At 38.9% G+C, this 16176-nt stretch overlaps 1 protein-coding gene across 10 annotated transcripts in view; it reads left to right on the top strand.

Annotated features, from left to right (window-relative positions):
* Positions 1–16176, top strand: part of LOC129169112 (neural cell adhesion molecule 1-like) — a 282683-nt gene that overhangs the window by 227276 nt on the left and 39231 nt on the right. For 6 of the 10 annotated variants that reach the window (XM_054755177.1, XM_054755179.1, XM_054755181.1 and 3 more), the window contains 2 exons: positions 1857–2027; positions 6207–6332. In XM_054755177.1, the coding sequence (XP_054611152.1) occupies positions 1857–2027; positions 6207–6332 (297 nt within the window). Of the gene's footprint in view, positions 1–1856; positions 2028–6206; positions 6333–7781; positions 7797–16176 lie in introns of all 10 variants that reach the window. The other 4 variants (XM_054755176.1, XM_054755178.1, XM_054755180.1 and 1 more) reach the window with 1 other exon arrangement.

Raw genomic sequence — 16176 nt, 5'->3', positions numbered from 1 at the left:
TAACACGGTTTAAAGTGTGATTCAAATGCTCTGCTACTTTTAAAGAGACTAGTGTTAGACTAATAGATTTTTAGACTTGTATGGTATCTTTTAGCTTGATTGACATATTGACTTCATTTGGAGCTGTTAATACATACAAATATGTGTAATCCTGTTCTATCATTTATCTTTCTGTTCATTAAATACAGTAAAAATGGGCATATTTTAGAGACAGTTGCTAGTGGTGATTAATCACGATTAATTAATTTAAAAATGGTGATTGATCTGATTAAAATGTTTAATCATTTGACAGCCCTACTTGTAATGCATTGACCCAAATATAAGACAACCAATCTCTCTTTTTCACTAAATCATTGAGTGACACAAATGTCATTTTCACCCATGGTGTTGAAAATGTCTACTATATTGCACCTACACTTCTCCAACATTGCACCTAAATACAAGAGTATTCATATGCAGACATTACTTCTTAATGTAGTGAAAATGCAACAAATCTGTGACTACTTCCTCAGTGTGTGAGCTGTAGAATCAGCCAGTAAGTTGTACACATCTTACCTCAAGTTTGGGCAATTTCCCAAAATTAGTGACCAAATTCTCTATCTACTGCAAGCTGTGTGATGGGAATTTGCGACAATCGTCTATCAGAGGCAATGGCTGGTACTCCCATATTTCCAAAGCACGATAGAACATGGATGGCTGTGTAGGCTGTTTGATCTCACCCAATACAGATTAGACATTACCGATAAAACACAACATTACAAAGGACAGCCAATAAGGAGTGAGGGTTGGCTTAAAATGCATTGTGACATGATGATTTACTGTTCGACTTGAAAAACCCACTGGGACGCTCGTTGTAATGGATTGGACGTGGCAGCGCTCCACGTTGAGCAATGTTCCTCCAGCGGCCACCGGGGAGGCTGTGCAGGACCTTGACCAAACACGATGAAGTCGGTATTAAGTTAAGTGTGGTAGCAACACCAGTGGAACATAATGCCGTTTTCCTCTCTCTATGGGTTGCCTGCAGACCAAAAGCAGCTAAAGAGATCAAAGACGCCTCTTAAAGAGGCTTCACAGTGTATTTTCCATGATGACATGCCTGTGAGACACTTGGACATGGAGTATGAGGTGAAAGTTAGCAGTTTATCTTGATTTCAAGAAGGATCAGAGCGCTATCGTACATCAAAAATCAATGGGTATTTGGCAAGAAGTAATTATTACAGAAGTGAGTACAATGTTTACACCAACAAGGAGTCAAGAAGCTGAAGTAAGCCTATTTTTTCAATACAAAAGCTACCTAGTTCTCGAAGAAGGTGCGTAGAAACATATCAAACAGCCGTATTTTAACACGAAAACCTTTTTTTTTCACAAAATAGACTGAAATTCATACGTGCGCATTTAGTGAGTCAGTGTCTGACTCATACTACAATCTCTAAGATAGACATAATTAGTGTCTTAATTAAACAATACTGCTGTCTAAAATACCACCTTTCTCAATCCACACAGTTATCAGATAGTTGCACATTACTTACAGACATATAGTCTCCCAGGCAGAAGCGTATTAGAAAGTATCATTCAATTTAGGTGCCTAACTGTGTGACAAGCTCAACACAATGAATTATTGCAACCGCTAGGTGTTGCCAAAAAAGACAAACACCACCCCACTTTGACTTAAAGGCAGCACATGTTAAATTATATATTGTATATACATATAAGTCTATACATTTTTCTAAAGCATTGTCTCTTGAAAAGATTTAATAAAATGGCTGCAGAAATGTGAGGGCTCTGCTCACATTAGAGAGAGTACATTGTCATCAAACGATCGGCCTCCACCCTCAAAGTTACCTCGTGTGTCGCAGAGGTGCCGTCCTCGCCGGAGATCCAGCAGGTGGAGCCTTTCTCCAGCTCGGCCGTGGTGGAGTTTGACGAGCCAGACTCCTTCGGCGGAGTGCCCCTCATCAAGTACCGCCTCGTGTGGCGCAAGCAGTGGCACCAGGACTGGACTACCATGGAGTACAGTGCCACGGAGGGTGAGTCACACATCTTAACCCAACCAGCAGGAGGCAGTTTATTTGTCAATTTCTTGGCTAGAACTAAAGCGAGGAGAACTTTTAAGGGTCTGTGGTAGAAGTAGTCATCCCAGTCATACCATTAGACAAACACAGGCAATTGCCTAGGGCCCGTCGATTTCCAGGGGCCTCCAAACATCTCATAAAAACTGATTATTGATTTTTTTTCTTCAATTTAAAGTACATATTACTGTTTTAGTCTTACTTCATGTGCTTAAAACTACATCCAAATGCATAATCTATCTTGATCATTTTCACCGCTACCCCTAATTTTGCATACAATGGACGATTCCATGTTACTGCAAATGTACAGATTAATTCCGGAAGACGGGAGTGAAACAAACTTGTCGACACAGAGTTTCCCCAGTGGAGCAGAAAAGACAACAAGGGGAGAGGAAAACAAACCGATTTTATCAAAACTACCGAAGGTGTCAACTTTTTTCACAGTCGCACCAAAGTAGACACACAAAGGCAGCACCACCGCTACTGTCAGTGTCAGCCGATGATGCTGTAGTTTGAGATGAAGCTGAGAGTGACGCTTTTCATCATAAAGATGTGAGTGTATCTTTATCCAGCTCAGGAAATAGCTATTCACACTTGTTAGTAGAAAAAAAAATAATATAATAAAAAAAAAAGGATGGGGAGGTCCCCAATGACTAGATTTGCCTTGGGCCCCCAAATGACTAAATATCTGGTCATCTCTCGCCACTTTGTGCTTCGAATTTCGCTGCTTTGGTCTATCATGGTTTTTCAAAAATGCATTAATTAATAAACCATTGCTGTTTTGTGGTTGGTTCACTTATCACGATCAGTGATAACCAATAAACCATGATAAAGGAGGGATGACTGTACAGTACAATCCATGCAAAAGATAAGAAGGATTTTTCATGAGTTAGGGGACCTTCTGATCGTTTTTTTGTAATTATTAGTTTTTTTATTAATTTTATCTTATTTGTTTCACATTGTGCGTGGTTTATCAGTGAATAATGCATGACTTGTGAAAATTGAGGCATATGCAGAAAGTGGGGAACACTCTAGTGCTCAAATTAGATTAATTTTGGATTTTTTTTTACTTGGGTGAGTGCCATTTTTTTAATATAAACTTAAGAGTTAGAGTATAATATTTTATTTATAATAAAGCAGGCACACCATTTATTATAGTATTTTTAATGTAAATGTAAATTTACATTTAATGTAAATTAATGTGATATTATGGCAGTGCATGATGCATTTTAGTGTTTTTGGGAGAAAAGCTCCCCTCTCTCCACCCTGCTTGCCATATGTCAACATTCTGTGGATATGTGGACAAAAATGTATTATTCCAGTCTTTTTTTTTTGTTCCCAAATCTTCTACGCCAGTGAAGTAAGGGCAGATAACACTTGAGCTATCACCAGGAGCTAATCCAAACATGACAGCGCTGCAGCTGACGTCTGGCCAACAACAGTGAGGCTGAGATGACAGTCGGCTCAGGGCCTCCAGATAATAGCCCCGTCCCCGCCGAGGCTCGGTAGCTCTTATATCTGGCTGCTTCCTGTCCTGTTTGCCGCATGGGGCGTATCTGTCAGCGGCTTGACAGGCTGGCTGCTGTCAGCTCGCGGGCCTGAGAGCCACCTGTCATGTAAAGCGATGCAGTAAGCAAAAAAACACAAGTACTCTGAGGACTGTGTGTTGTATTGTAGTATACTGTATCATGTACTTCTGACATTCATTCATTCAGTATTAAGAAGGTCCCAAAAGCACTTTTTAATTGAATTAATAAACCCCCAATCGGTGCTTTGCAGTCATTTCAGTGTGACAAAATGCAGATGACATCGTAATAAATAATAATAATAAATCATCCTTAAGGTTCCTGGCTTTCTTCTAGAGATGACGCAGGTATTCTGTTCCGGCTCCTGCTAGATGTTTTTTAGTGGTACAAAGCAGGACTGCCACCACATGTTTGAAAGAAGTACTGCCAGACACTCAAAGCACCCTTACTCTTAGTGGACACAACAATGTCCATCAAAGTCAACATTATTGTCTTTTTGAAGGCCAAATTGTTTAGATTGTGCAGGTGTGCCTAATGTTGTGGCCAGTGCATTCTGCTGAAAGACATTTAGAATTTACAATTGACAATCATTAAAACAAAAAGGCTGATTCGCCTCAAGGCCAAACTCTGTCGACTCAATTTAATATTCCACACAGAGACATGACGGCCTCTCTCGACTGGAACGCCCAATCGGACTGGTGCTAAGTGTTTGTGTACGACTTGTTGACTTGTTCATTTGAACAAACATTCCTCCCGGGGAAACAAATGTTAAGAGCAATGAAGCTTTTATTCAACACACTACATTACTACACTCATTTTACCATTAAATACCAACACCATCAACACCACAATCCAAGAACAAAATTAATTTTTTAAGGACTGTTGCCTTATTAAAAGTTACAATATCGTTCACAGGACGATCGTTGTCCATTCATTTTCTTCTTTACACATTTCAATATCTGAAAGCATTTACACATAATTATAACACAATATCATCATAGTAATGTTGAGACCAGTTGAAAAATTGCAATAATTTACATTTTGCACTGTTGGATCTTAAGGAGGTTCTAAGTAGAGCTTAAAAATGCAAAAACAAGAAATGTGGGTGAGACAGAAAAAAAAATGATTAAGCAATTTATTGCAAACAAGCATTAAAGTGAAATAGGCTGTTCATCAGCTGATCAAAAGTTTAAGACCATAGCTCAAAAAAAACCTCCAAAACCCCCTGAATGTTCAAAAAAGGACTCAGTAATGAGTAGCTGTGCCATTCTTGTTAATCATATGAAAAAGTATTTTGGGCGTGCTTGATGCCAGTGTTTCCAGGAGGCTAGTGGGAATGTTGCTCCAGGTGGTGAAGATGGCTTCACGGAGAGCATTCACTGTCTGGAACTGATGTCCATTTTTGTAATCCTTGCCATCCATCACCAAATGTTGAGGGATGCCCCCTGCAACATCTCCACATAGACAGGTTGCTGTTTGACGCCCCTGCACAAGCTGAAGCTCCATCGTTCCATTAAAGGAAAAAGCACCCCAGATCATGATGGTGCCCCCTCCACTGTGCCATCTCAGGTGGGATCTCCTTGTCATGCCAGTAACGTTGGAAGCCATCAGACCATCAAGGTTATATTTTTTCCTCATCAGAGAATACAACTTTTTTCCACCTTTCAGTGTCCCATGTTTGGTGCTCTTGTGCAAATTCCAAATGGGCAATTTTGTGGCGTTGAAGGAGACGAGGCCTTTGAAGACGTTTTTTCTTCTAAAAAATACCTTCTCTCCCAAATGCCGTCTGATGGTCATTGGACTGCACAAGTAACAACCTTCATTTGGAGCAAGGATGGTCCCGTGTCTTGACGGACAGCCAGTGGGATCCTCCGGCTTAGGGCCGGTGACATTATTTGGGGTCTACCGCTTGACTTTTTTGTTCCATAACCCTCAGGATCTTTGAAGTTGTCCAATTTTGCTTGTGCAGGCCTTGCTTGTGCAGCTCAACAATCCGACAGCGTTCAAAGAGAGAAAGCTTTTTTGCCTTTGCCATCAATAGATCATGACAGTGTGAATCTGACAGAAAATGAGATTGAATCAACATTTTTGCCAAGATTCAAGCGTTTAAAGGCTGTGGTCTTTAACTTTTGATCAGCTCAAGAACAGCCTATTTCATTTTTATGCTTGTTTGCAATAAATTGCTTACTCAAAACATTTTTTTTTGTCTCACTCCCATTCTTCTTTTTGCATTTTGAAGCCCTGCTTAGAACCTCCTTAAGATCCAACAGTGAAAAATGTAAATCATTTACATTTTTCAACTGGTCTTAAAATTTTGATCATGAGTGTATTGCGAGGAATTTCCGGACAAAATCCGCTAAATTAAACACTGTTTCGTACAAGTAAATGCACAGGTCCGTTATTACATTTCTCAGACCGAAACATATTTGGCACGTATACTTAATGAGTGTCAATGAATGAATGAATTAGTCGCTCCACTGTTTTTTATTAGCTCCCCAAATGTCAAACCACCAACTTTTTTTCACTTTAGTCGTTTTTTTGTCGCCATTTTGTCACCATTTTGTTTGATATTGAAACTAAAAATGTATTTCGAATAACTCTTCTCCAATAGACATGACCCGGATCACCATTGCGGGCCTGAAGCCAGAGACCACCTATGAGATCAAGATGTCCGCCATCAATGGCAAAGGCGAAGGCGAGAGCAGCCCGACCAGCACGTTCAAGACCAAGCCAGTCCGTATGTACCCGTTGACACTTAGTTACGTACCTACAGTACTGAGCTCGGCTACGTAGACTCCTGAAGTCATCGCTAACTTTTACGTAAATGCTGGGTCAAAAGATTGTGGTGCAATGCCATTCAAGCAGTATTAGTGCAAATCAAAATACATCCAGTTGTGTTTTAACTAACTGCGGTATTTACGAGTTATTCATTTATTTTTGCTAAAAATACGTCGCCTCATCACTACTTCTCAGCACACTCTGCTGGCTTCTGCCCAGTAGTGCGATGTATTATGCCTCTAAATATACAAGACGACGATGACTACACTAGCCTTGTTATTACGAACAATTCAGTGACAAAATTCTGCTTTATCTCTAATCGCTTATGTCAATCTATGGCTTGCTGTTGTTTTGGCGACCTCGAGTGGCACTTGATTGCATGCATTTTTACGTATTTTCCAGGATTACCCAAAAGTTACGATGTTTTTTATCTCTTGCCAAGTGGAAAAATGTTAGCTTATGTTATTTGACTTGAAGTGTTACTTTTCAGTCGATGCTGACTATCATCATAACCTTGGGACTGCATGCAACTTTCTCGCCGGCTAGCATATGTTATCAATAGTGGTTTAAAATAACAGCTTCCACAAAACAGTTTTTTTCACAATTATGAATTAAGCTGTGTAATTTTTTTTCTAAATTTCCATTTGGCACGAAGTAAATAACTAACGTTCATGGACAACGTATGTGTCTGTAGTACGCACACTTACATTCAAAGCAGTCTCAGAGAAGCGACCAACAATTTGGCAATTTGAAGTCATTGTGTGGTTATGCTTGGCTATGCAGTCAATGATAGCTAATGTTAGTAGCTGAACGTTTGCTATTATTAGGTGACAACAAACAACTAGTGCGTGTGAGTGTGTTATGTCGGGCATGGCTTTACGTACTAGCCCCAAAGCATAAAGATGCGGGATAGAATGCTATTTATATGTTGGCATGTTGGCGCCGTATAGGCAGCTGCATACGGTCCCTTTAATACAAACAACTGAGCGACAAAATTCGGTTATCTGTGATTGCTTTTTGACCGCCACTTCATAACTTTCTTTTCTTTGAGTCGAGGTTTTATTTCATTTTATTTTTTTGTAGTTTCAAGAGACTACATATGAGTATTCTATCTTGTACTGTATCTAAAGTTCTTGCTTTGGGTCTTTTAAACGTATCGCTCCACTGAGTTTTCCCAGGCTCCCGTTGGACATTCCTCATAAAAAAAATGTTGTGTTGTCTTGGATTCATCTGTTCTGTTCATAACCATCGTTGGTAATTCGCCAAAAATTTTGTACTTCTCCCATCGGTGTCGCCACGCGAAGTCATTTTCTTTCATTCTCATTTCATTGTCTTTGTTTCTTCTTCTTTTTTGTTGTCTGTATCTCACGCTGGTTTCCATCTGTTGTTATTCCATCGGACCTCTCAGGCTTTTCTTTCACACGTAAGTTTCCTACGTCTGTTTTAGTTTTCCTCCCTTTTCCCTCGAAAACAAGCTTCAATAGTGTCGAATGAGAAGAACATTCCACGTAATTCATTCGCCCCCAATGTCACACCACTATTTCTCCCGATGGCATTCCATTCCATTTCTCTAATGCGGCGGGTTCAGGTTTGTTAAGCAGCGTGATAGATTGATCTGAGAGAGTTGTAGCCTCTAGCGTAGTACTTAGCGCACCCTCCCTTCATTCCCTACAAAAAAAAAAATTCTGTAGTACAAATTAAGTCACGCTTGTGCACTGCAGCAATTTCAGCTCGTTAGTGTTTAGCAAGGTCTTCAAATGAGGTATACACTACTGGGAACAGAGGTGTATTATCATAAGGAAGTGCTCATAATGTTAAAGGCTTGCCATTTGAATCTCCCTCTTAAGCATTGCATATAAAGACCTTCTCCTTCTCGTTAGCACTCGAATACGGATTTCATTTATTTTCAGTCCTCTTTTGCAGTCCTCTCGCTTTAAAAAATGTATCCCATTTTTGTGATAAATTTATGGCTCAACTTTGCATAGTACAGACGTTCAAGTCAAGTCTGTTTTTGTACCCTTGATTCGAAACACCGTTCATAGTTGGGTATTTGGTGTCTAAAAAATGAAAACAATTAAATGTATTTGTATTATTATTCATTTTATTGTAATTATTGTTTTGGTAATTTATTTTATTTGAATGCAGGGATGTCCAAACTTTTTCCAGCAAGGGCCACATAGTGAACAAACAAAGGATGCAAAGGGCCACTTTGATATTTTATAAAAATGTGCTAAGAAGTTATATGTATTTCAAGAAAAATCTGCATCTCAGCTTTGTAATATGGGTGAAAAAGCCTATTATCCATATCAACCCTTCTCTTTGCTCTTTTTTGTTCCAATTTGTTGCTGTTATATTTAAACATTCTTATCTAATAATCTTCATAAATTTTCTCATAACTTAATGACAACTATTTTGTTTTGTTTGTTTCTCATAAAATTACGACTTCTAAAATATAACATCTTTTTCTTTAATATTTCAACTCTACGCTACTGAAATGACATTTTTCTGATATTACAAGCTTATTCTTGTAAAATTGGTACTTTTTCTCGTTAGAGTAAGGCCTTTTTCTCTGAATATTTTGGATTTATCCTCATAAAATCACATGTTTTTTTGTGCTGCTGCTGGTTTTTTTTTCCAACTTTCTTCTTGTAAATTTTCTTCTCATAATATGAGTTTATTCCTATAATATTTTGAGTTTATTCTTGTAAAATTTGAACTTTTTCCTCAACCTAATTTTCCAAAAAATGACAGCTTTTATCTGTTATGTTTTTTCTCATAGTGTTAGGATTTTTAAAATAGCGTCTTTTTTCTTCACTATTTCAACTTTATGCTACTAAAATTTTGTTATTTTTCCTCATATTAAGACATTCGCATAAAATGCAGACTTTAGATTTCAACTTTATTCTTGTAAAATTACTGCTGATTTTTCCATTTTTGCTGTTGTTTATTATTTTTTTTTAGTTTACTTGTTGAATTAAATGTTTAGAATGCTACAGGTCAATAAAAGAATAGCCGATAGCTTCAAATGGCCCCTGGGCTGCACTTTGGACACTCCTGTATTAATGTATTGTTTTAACTATACGTATATAATTTAATATGGTGTAATTAAATAATACAATTATGTCAGTAAAATACATATCAAGTATACTTAAATATAATTTTTAATCCTCCCCCTTAATCTCTATTGTCAAAATTGTATTAGGAACATATATACATTTATTTTGTTAATAGATACAAATGTTTACATTGATAAAGTAATACATATAAACTAGGCATGCACCGATCGATCGGCCACTTTCCGTGAAAAAGCATGCGATCGGCATATGTCGATAAATGCCTTTCAACGCCAATCACAAAAGCCAATCACCTCCGGCTCGGACTACTGCAGCCTACAACCTGTAGCGATAGTCCCCCGCCCACTTTCCTTCACATTGCTTAGGCGTGCCAACCTCAAAACAAACGTCTGCTGTGTGGAACTTGTGATATAAATATGATATATATAGTGACATAAATTTTGCACCATTCAAAACATGCTATGAAAAATACCTCGCCGGGGTAGCATTTTAAAAAGCTTTCATTTAGTACAGCATTTGAAGAGCAAATACTTGACGGAGTATGGTGAGTTTTCGAGTCTCACGATGTCAAACGACAGCTAATAATTTAAAGAAATTGAAAAATGTACAGTTAGTCTGTGTGATCGGTATCAGTATCGGCCGATTTCACTCATGGATGATTGGTATTGGAATCGGTAGCATAAAACCCAGATCGGCATATCCCAAATACAGTCAAACCGGTCTTAGCGGCCACCTGTATATAACGGCCACCTGCCTATAGCGGCCACTGAAAAATCCCCCACAGAAAATGTGTATAGCGGTGTATAGCGGTGTCTAATGTGGCCAGCAGCCACCCATTTTGTATCCCTTGGTCAATATCTGACCGCATATAGCGGCCAAAATACCGACTCAAGCAGAAGCTTCATGCACGAAAAAGTTTTGTTTTTTTAATCAATGAAGCCGTTGTGTGTAGACTTTGATTACTGAGTCCTAGCTCAGTCACAATCATTCACAAGATCCACACAAACTGTCAGTTCCACATAAAAAAAAGCCGTCTTCTTTGGAGCTTGATGCAGACAGTGACACCGTTTATTTCCTGGTGTGAGACAATGTGCACTGGTCAATACTGTAATGCCGCTTGTTGTGGGGAAGGAGAGACTCACGTCACAGCTTTGTTCTGTGGGTGGTGTAGAATAACAAGCCTAGTTCTTTACAACTTTTATCCGCAGGCCCACAGTGCCCTCTACTGGTCAACATGTAACAGTATAATTATATGTATATGCAAACAAAAGCTTCTAATCACAGACATGTTAATATGTGCGCACAAATTCAAAATGGCCACCAACCTGTCTATAATGGCCACCTGCTTATAGCGGCCACTAAAGGGAAACGGCAAAAGTGGCCAGGTTTGACTGTATAAACATTGTAATTCAGAAAAAAATATCCATATAATCTATATATAGTATCTCCTGTACAGTTGGATCAATAATTAAGATATTTAATGATATAAAGTGCCGTGCATGCTAACGTGCTAATAGATGCTAAAATCAGGCTTTTTGATCGCATTGGAAGAAACTGACTCCCCGCCCCCCAAAAAATAATCATATTCTTACCATCTTCTAGCTACATCAGAGGCCCCAGCCCTTATCGTCACCACCAGTATGCCGCTTAGTGAGTATCGCTCGTTGTGCAGTGTGCTTGGTATCACCCCTAACTTGCCTGTAGTGTTGATTTTATCGTTGCTATGGTCACGGAGTGAACTGTCAATGAATTGGATTTACCAACTGCGCTGAAACCAAAGTATGACAATTTGCACGTTGAAGGTTTTTCGTCACTTGGAATGAATATAACATTAAGAGTTTGTTCTAAACTGTTCTTTTTTCAGACCAGATTGAGCTAGTTTTTCATACCTGACTGTCAGGTATGAAAAACTACTCTGGTCTGAAAAAAAACCTGTTTAGAATGTATTAATGATAGACCAAATGAACCTCATTGGATTTGTTTGTGATAGCATGATATCTGGCCGACATGTATCAGATTCAGGGTAACAAGTCAGTGTATGATTTTATTTTTTTTTTTTGTGAAGACAAATGAAATTATAGTTCACCAGCTCCACCACTAGGTAGAGCCACTACACATTCAAATGTACTTGTGTTCACTTATGTCAGTAATGGAAAAAAAAAAAAAAAATCTTGAGGGACACCTCCTGGACCGATGGACTGGGATTCCAATTTTTTTAGTGGCATCGTACGCTAGCTGCTGTCATTGGACGATGTAATGAACCACACAAAAGCCTTTGGGTCTATTACAGTTTTCTTTATTAATACATTCTATTTTGAGTGGAACCTTGGTTAGCATCATTAATTTATTTCAGAAGGTCCAACTCAAATTGAAACATACGATAACACATTTTGGAATTTTGTTTTCGTAATTGTGTTTGTTTGTCTCATTGCTTGTTAGCATGCTACTCTTGGTTCATGCAGGATGACAGTACAGGCGGGTGGACACTTCCATTCATGCAGGGGTGTCTAAACTTTTTCCAGCAAGGGCAACATAGTGAAAAATGAAAGGATGCAACGTTGATATTTTGTAACATTATATATATACTGTATATATATATTTCAAGAAAAAAACAACTTTTTTTTCTCAACTTTGTGATATACGTAGGTGAAAAAGATTAACCCTAACCCTTATTACTATGAACTTTGCTATATGCTTTTTTTTCTCCATTTTTGCTGTTTTTTGTTTGTTTTTGTTTTTTTGCATTTTCCAACTGTTTTTGTTGGAAATAATGGAGTTCTACTGGAGCCACATACCACCAGGAAATGTTTTCAATTGGATTAACAAGTGTTTATTTTGAAATAAAATTGAGTTTGCCATGGTTCTAGACAAGAACAGAAAACAACATTCAGTAATATAAAGTATCAAAAGGTATTATATTTCAAATCAACTGAGGTCATATTAGAGCAAATGAATGAAACAACAAATAAAGTATCACATCAGCACATTGTAGATGTCACTTACATTGATGTGGTTTCAATAGACGCATGGCATTTGTTCGGAACCAAGGACAAAAGTATGATTGTTAGTCTGGACGGCCCCTTTATAGGAGGCATCCCAGGAAGTGGGCGGGTCCCACTGAGACTGGTGCTGGGGATCTAAATGTTCAGTGCCTCCCTTTGGAGAGGAGGGCAAGTGCAGGGAATGAGTTTATTTCTGACAGTTTTACCTTTCTTCTTGTAATTTTTGTTCTCATATTTTTGACTTCATTTCCCTAATATATTGGCGTTAATCTCGTGACATACTGTCACTTTTTTCCCAACCTCATTTTCCAAAAATTACACCTTAATTTGTTGTTTTGTTTGTTTCTCATATTAGGACTTTAAAAAAATAACGTCTACTGTATCTATCTACTGTATCAACGTTACGCTGCTACAGTGATGTTATTTTTCTTCATATTACATCGTTATTCTCGTAAAATTGTGACTTTTTCTTGTTAGATTAAAATTTTTTGCAACTTTTTTTTTTTTACAAATGTTTAATAATATTTGTACTTTATTGTAAAATGACTGCTTTTTTTCATTTTTGCTGTTTTTTAATTAATTTTTTTGTGTTTGTTTTCTTCTTAAATTATATTTCTAGAATGTGTCACGGGCCAATAAAGTCCCCGGGCTGCACTTTGGACACCCCTGCATTAATGGAATAGTGGTTTTTTTTTTTGTCTAAATAACTTCCTCATTACCGATGACTTTTGCACGGTATCTATATAAAATTCAACGCTAATCTTGACATTACCAGTTGAACAGCTGGAGTTCCAAGCTGAAATCCCCGAATGTATGGATCTAATACTGCCAAGAGGCTATGCCTCGCCTAGCCATCTAGTTCCAAATGGATGATGTTATCGACGGAAGTGACGATCCTGCAGGCAGTGTGTGATTGCGAGCATAATTACAAGAGAGATGAGTGAGCTCGTGGGTGCTGATTGATAACAATGCTGCTGATGTATCGATATGGGTCAGTATTGACGTGTTTGGGTGCGAGTCGGACTTTGACAGGACAATCCAAGAATGCCGCTTGAGGGGATTCTCTTAACTTTTTGCCACATATAATATTATAGACTGTTGTTCAAACTTTTGTCTGAGATAGCACGGGTGATACAAGAACAACCTTCAAAATGCTAACACACTTCCCCCTTTTCCACCGCTCTTTACATTCCCTATGACTGTATGGCGGATTATATGATGAGCAGGTTGATACCTAAATAAAGATACTAGCAATAACTAGGTTCCCCATATTGTGGTATAGATTTTTACGTTACAATATTGATATTTTCACACATTTGGGGAGATGTGTGATGGAGAGAAGCAGTTAGAATTAATCTACTTTTAGCTACTGTCAAGTGAAAAAAAACTAGGACACCCTATGGTGTAAGTCTTCTACTCCTGAACCGCTGCACAAAAAAGGGAGAACATTTCTCAAAACTTGCACCCCTTAGTGTGTTTCCTGTAATATGATTTTCTGACAAATACACCACATGGTGGCCCTGTTATTAACACTCATAAGTCGGATTGACTTGACATTTTTCACATAGCTCTATAAAGCACCCACTGTAACTTTAGGGTATGTTGCTGAATCACCACCGAATTTGGTACACACCTTTAGCGGACTGACAAGCACGTGCGTGTAAAGTTTGAACAAGATTGGGTGAAAAACATGGCCGCCATCCAGCAAAATGGGGCGGGACTTAGCAGCTAAGTGTCCATGAGATAATATGTCTAATGATTATACAACTTGAAGGATATCTGTATTTCAGGTTTGCTAGCATGTCTTCCAAAGCATTTCCACCACAACCCATAGGGGTGCCACTAGTGATAAATTTGAAAAATGGCTATTGACTCTTAATGGTATCACAGAAGTACTTTTTAGTGCTTTTGTGCAAAATTATGTATGAGCAAGTAATTAGTATAAATGTATGAAGTCAGTATATCCCTCGCCACTTCGTGCTTTGAATTTCGCAGCTTCTCTCTCACGGTTTTTATATGCTTATTAAAGCAAATTGTGCGTTTTTTTTTTTAAGTTAAGCATTTTCAAACATAAGAATAGCTAAATTAAGTAAAATACCTGTACAAATATAAGGCATTCAGAGGACACATTCAAAGATGTTGTGATGAAAGCTGTAGTAATGCTGTAGAAAGCTGGTCACTAGGTGTCAATAATGTTACTGTAATGGTAGATGAGACACACAAGCACCACACGTGATTGCTGGAACAACAAGCTTTTTTTGCACGTTTGAATGATCTCAAAACAGGCACAATAATCCTGACCATGGGTTACTGTTGTGGCCGTAACCCACGCCAAGCTAAAACTCAACTCTGAAACCCCGACGTCACTTCATGTCCTCCCCGCATTGAGCTCCCTTCGCACCGGAACACGTTTAAAGCAACAAACACGTCTTATTTATGTCTTAATGTTTTATTTTATCTTATTAGCTCTACTTTCCAAAAATGGTAAATGATAAGAAACATATTTAAAAGCTTGTATTATACTGTATCAGTATAATATATCAGGCTAAATATTGTTTGATCAGCATTTTTTTATATTTAAAAAGAAGTTAAGGATAAGCATCTATTTAAGCATAACATACGTAATTATGCTATTTGGTTTTAACAACTGATATTGGTAGTTCTCAAGTTTCTGGATGCTGAGGGACTGTCTTGGTTGACATGTCTCTTAAACATCACTTGGAAGTCGAGAAGAGTAAGTCTGGATTGGCAGACTGGGGTGGTGGTCCCACCTTTCAAGAAAGGTGATCGGAGGGTTTGTTCCAACTATGGGGGGATCACACTCCTCAGCCTCACTAGGAAAGTCTATTCCAGAGTTTTGGAGAGACGGGTATGGCCATCGACCCTCAGCAACAAGAGGTGCAATGTGTTTTTTGTCCTGGTCACGGATCACTGGACCAACTCTACACCGTTGCAAGGGTACTAGAGGGTACATGGGAGTTTGCTCAGCCGGTCTGCATGTGCTTTGTGGACCTGGAAAAGGCATTCAACCGTGTCCCTTGTGGTGTCCTATGGTGGGTCCCCTGGGAGTACAGGATTGGTGCCTGTTCCCTGTGAACATTGGCCTCTACCAAGGCTGCCCTTTGTCACTGATTCTGTTCATTATTATTTTGGACAGAATTTCGTGACACAACCAAGACATTGGGCCCATCTTGGGGGCCTTCGGCTCTCGTCTCTGGTATTTTCAGATGATGTGGTCCTGATAGCCTCATCAGGTTATGACATTTAGCTGGGGCGATTTGCAACTGAGTATGGATAAGACTCAGCACCTCTAAATCTGAGGCCATGGTTCTCAATCGGAAAAGGGTGGATTGCACACTTCGGGTTGGGAGTGAGGTCTTGTCCCAGGTTAAGGAGTTCAAGTATCTCAGGGTCTTGTTCACGAGCGAGGGAAGGTTGGAGTGCGACTTTGACAGGCGGCTTGCCGCAGCTTCTACAGTAATGTGGTTGTTGTACCAGACCGTCATGGTGAAGTGCCATTGTTACCAGTCAATCTATCGATCTACCAGTCAAACCTCACCTATGGTCATGATTTTTGGGCCATGACCGAATGAACGAGATCACGGATACAAGCGGACGAAATGAGTTTCCTCCTTAGGGTGGCTGAGCTCACCCTAAGATATGTTAGATAGGGTGAGGAGATGGGCCATCCGGGAGGGGCTCAGATTAGAGCTGCTGCTCCTTCACA

This window comes from Dunckerocampus dactyliophorus, chromosome 16 (assembly GCF_027744805.1).
Source record: "Dunckerocampus dactyliophorus isolate RoL2022-P2 chromosome 16, RoL_Ddac_1.1, whole genome shotgun sequence".
Classification (NCBI taxonomy): Eukaryota; Metazoa; Chordata; class Actinopteri; order Syngnathiformes; family Syngnathidae; genus Dunckerocampus; species Dunckerocampus dactyliophorus.
This window is presented reverse-complemented; position numbering and strand designations above follow the sequence as displayed.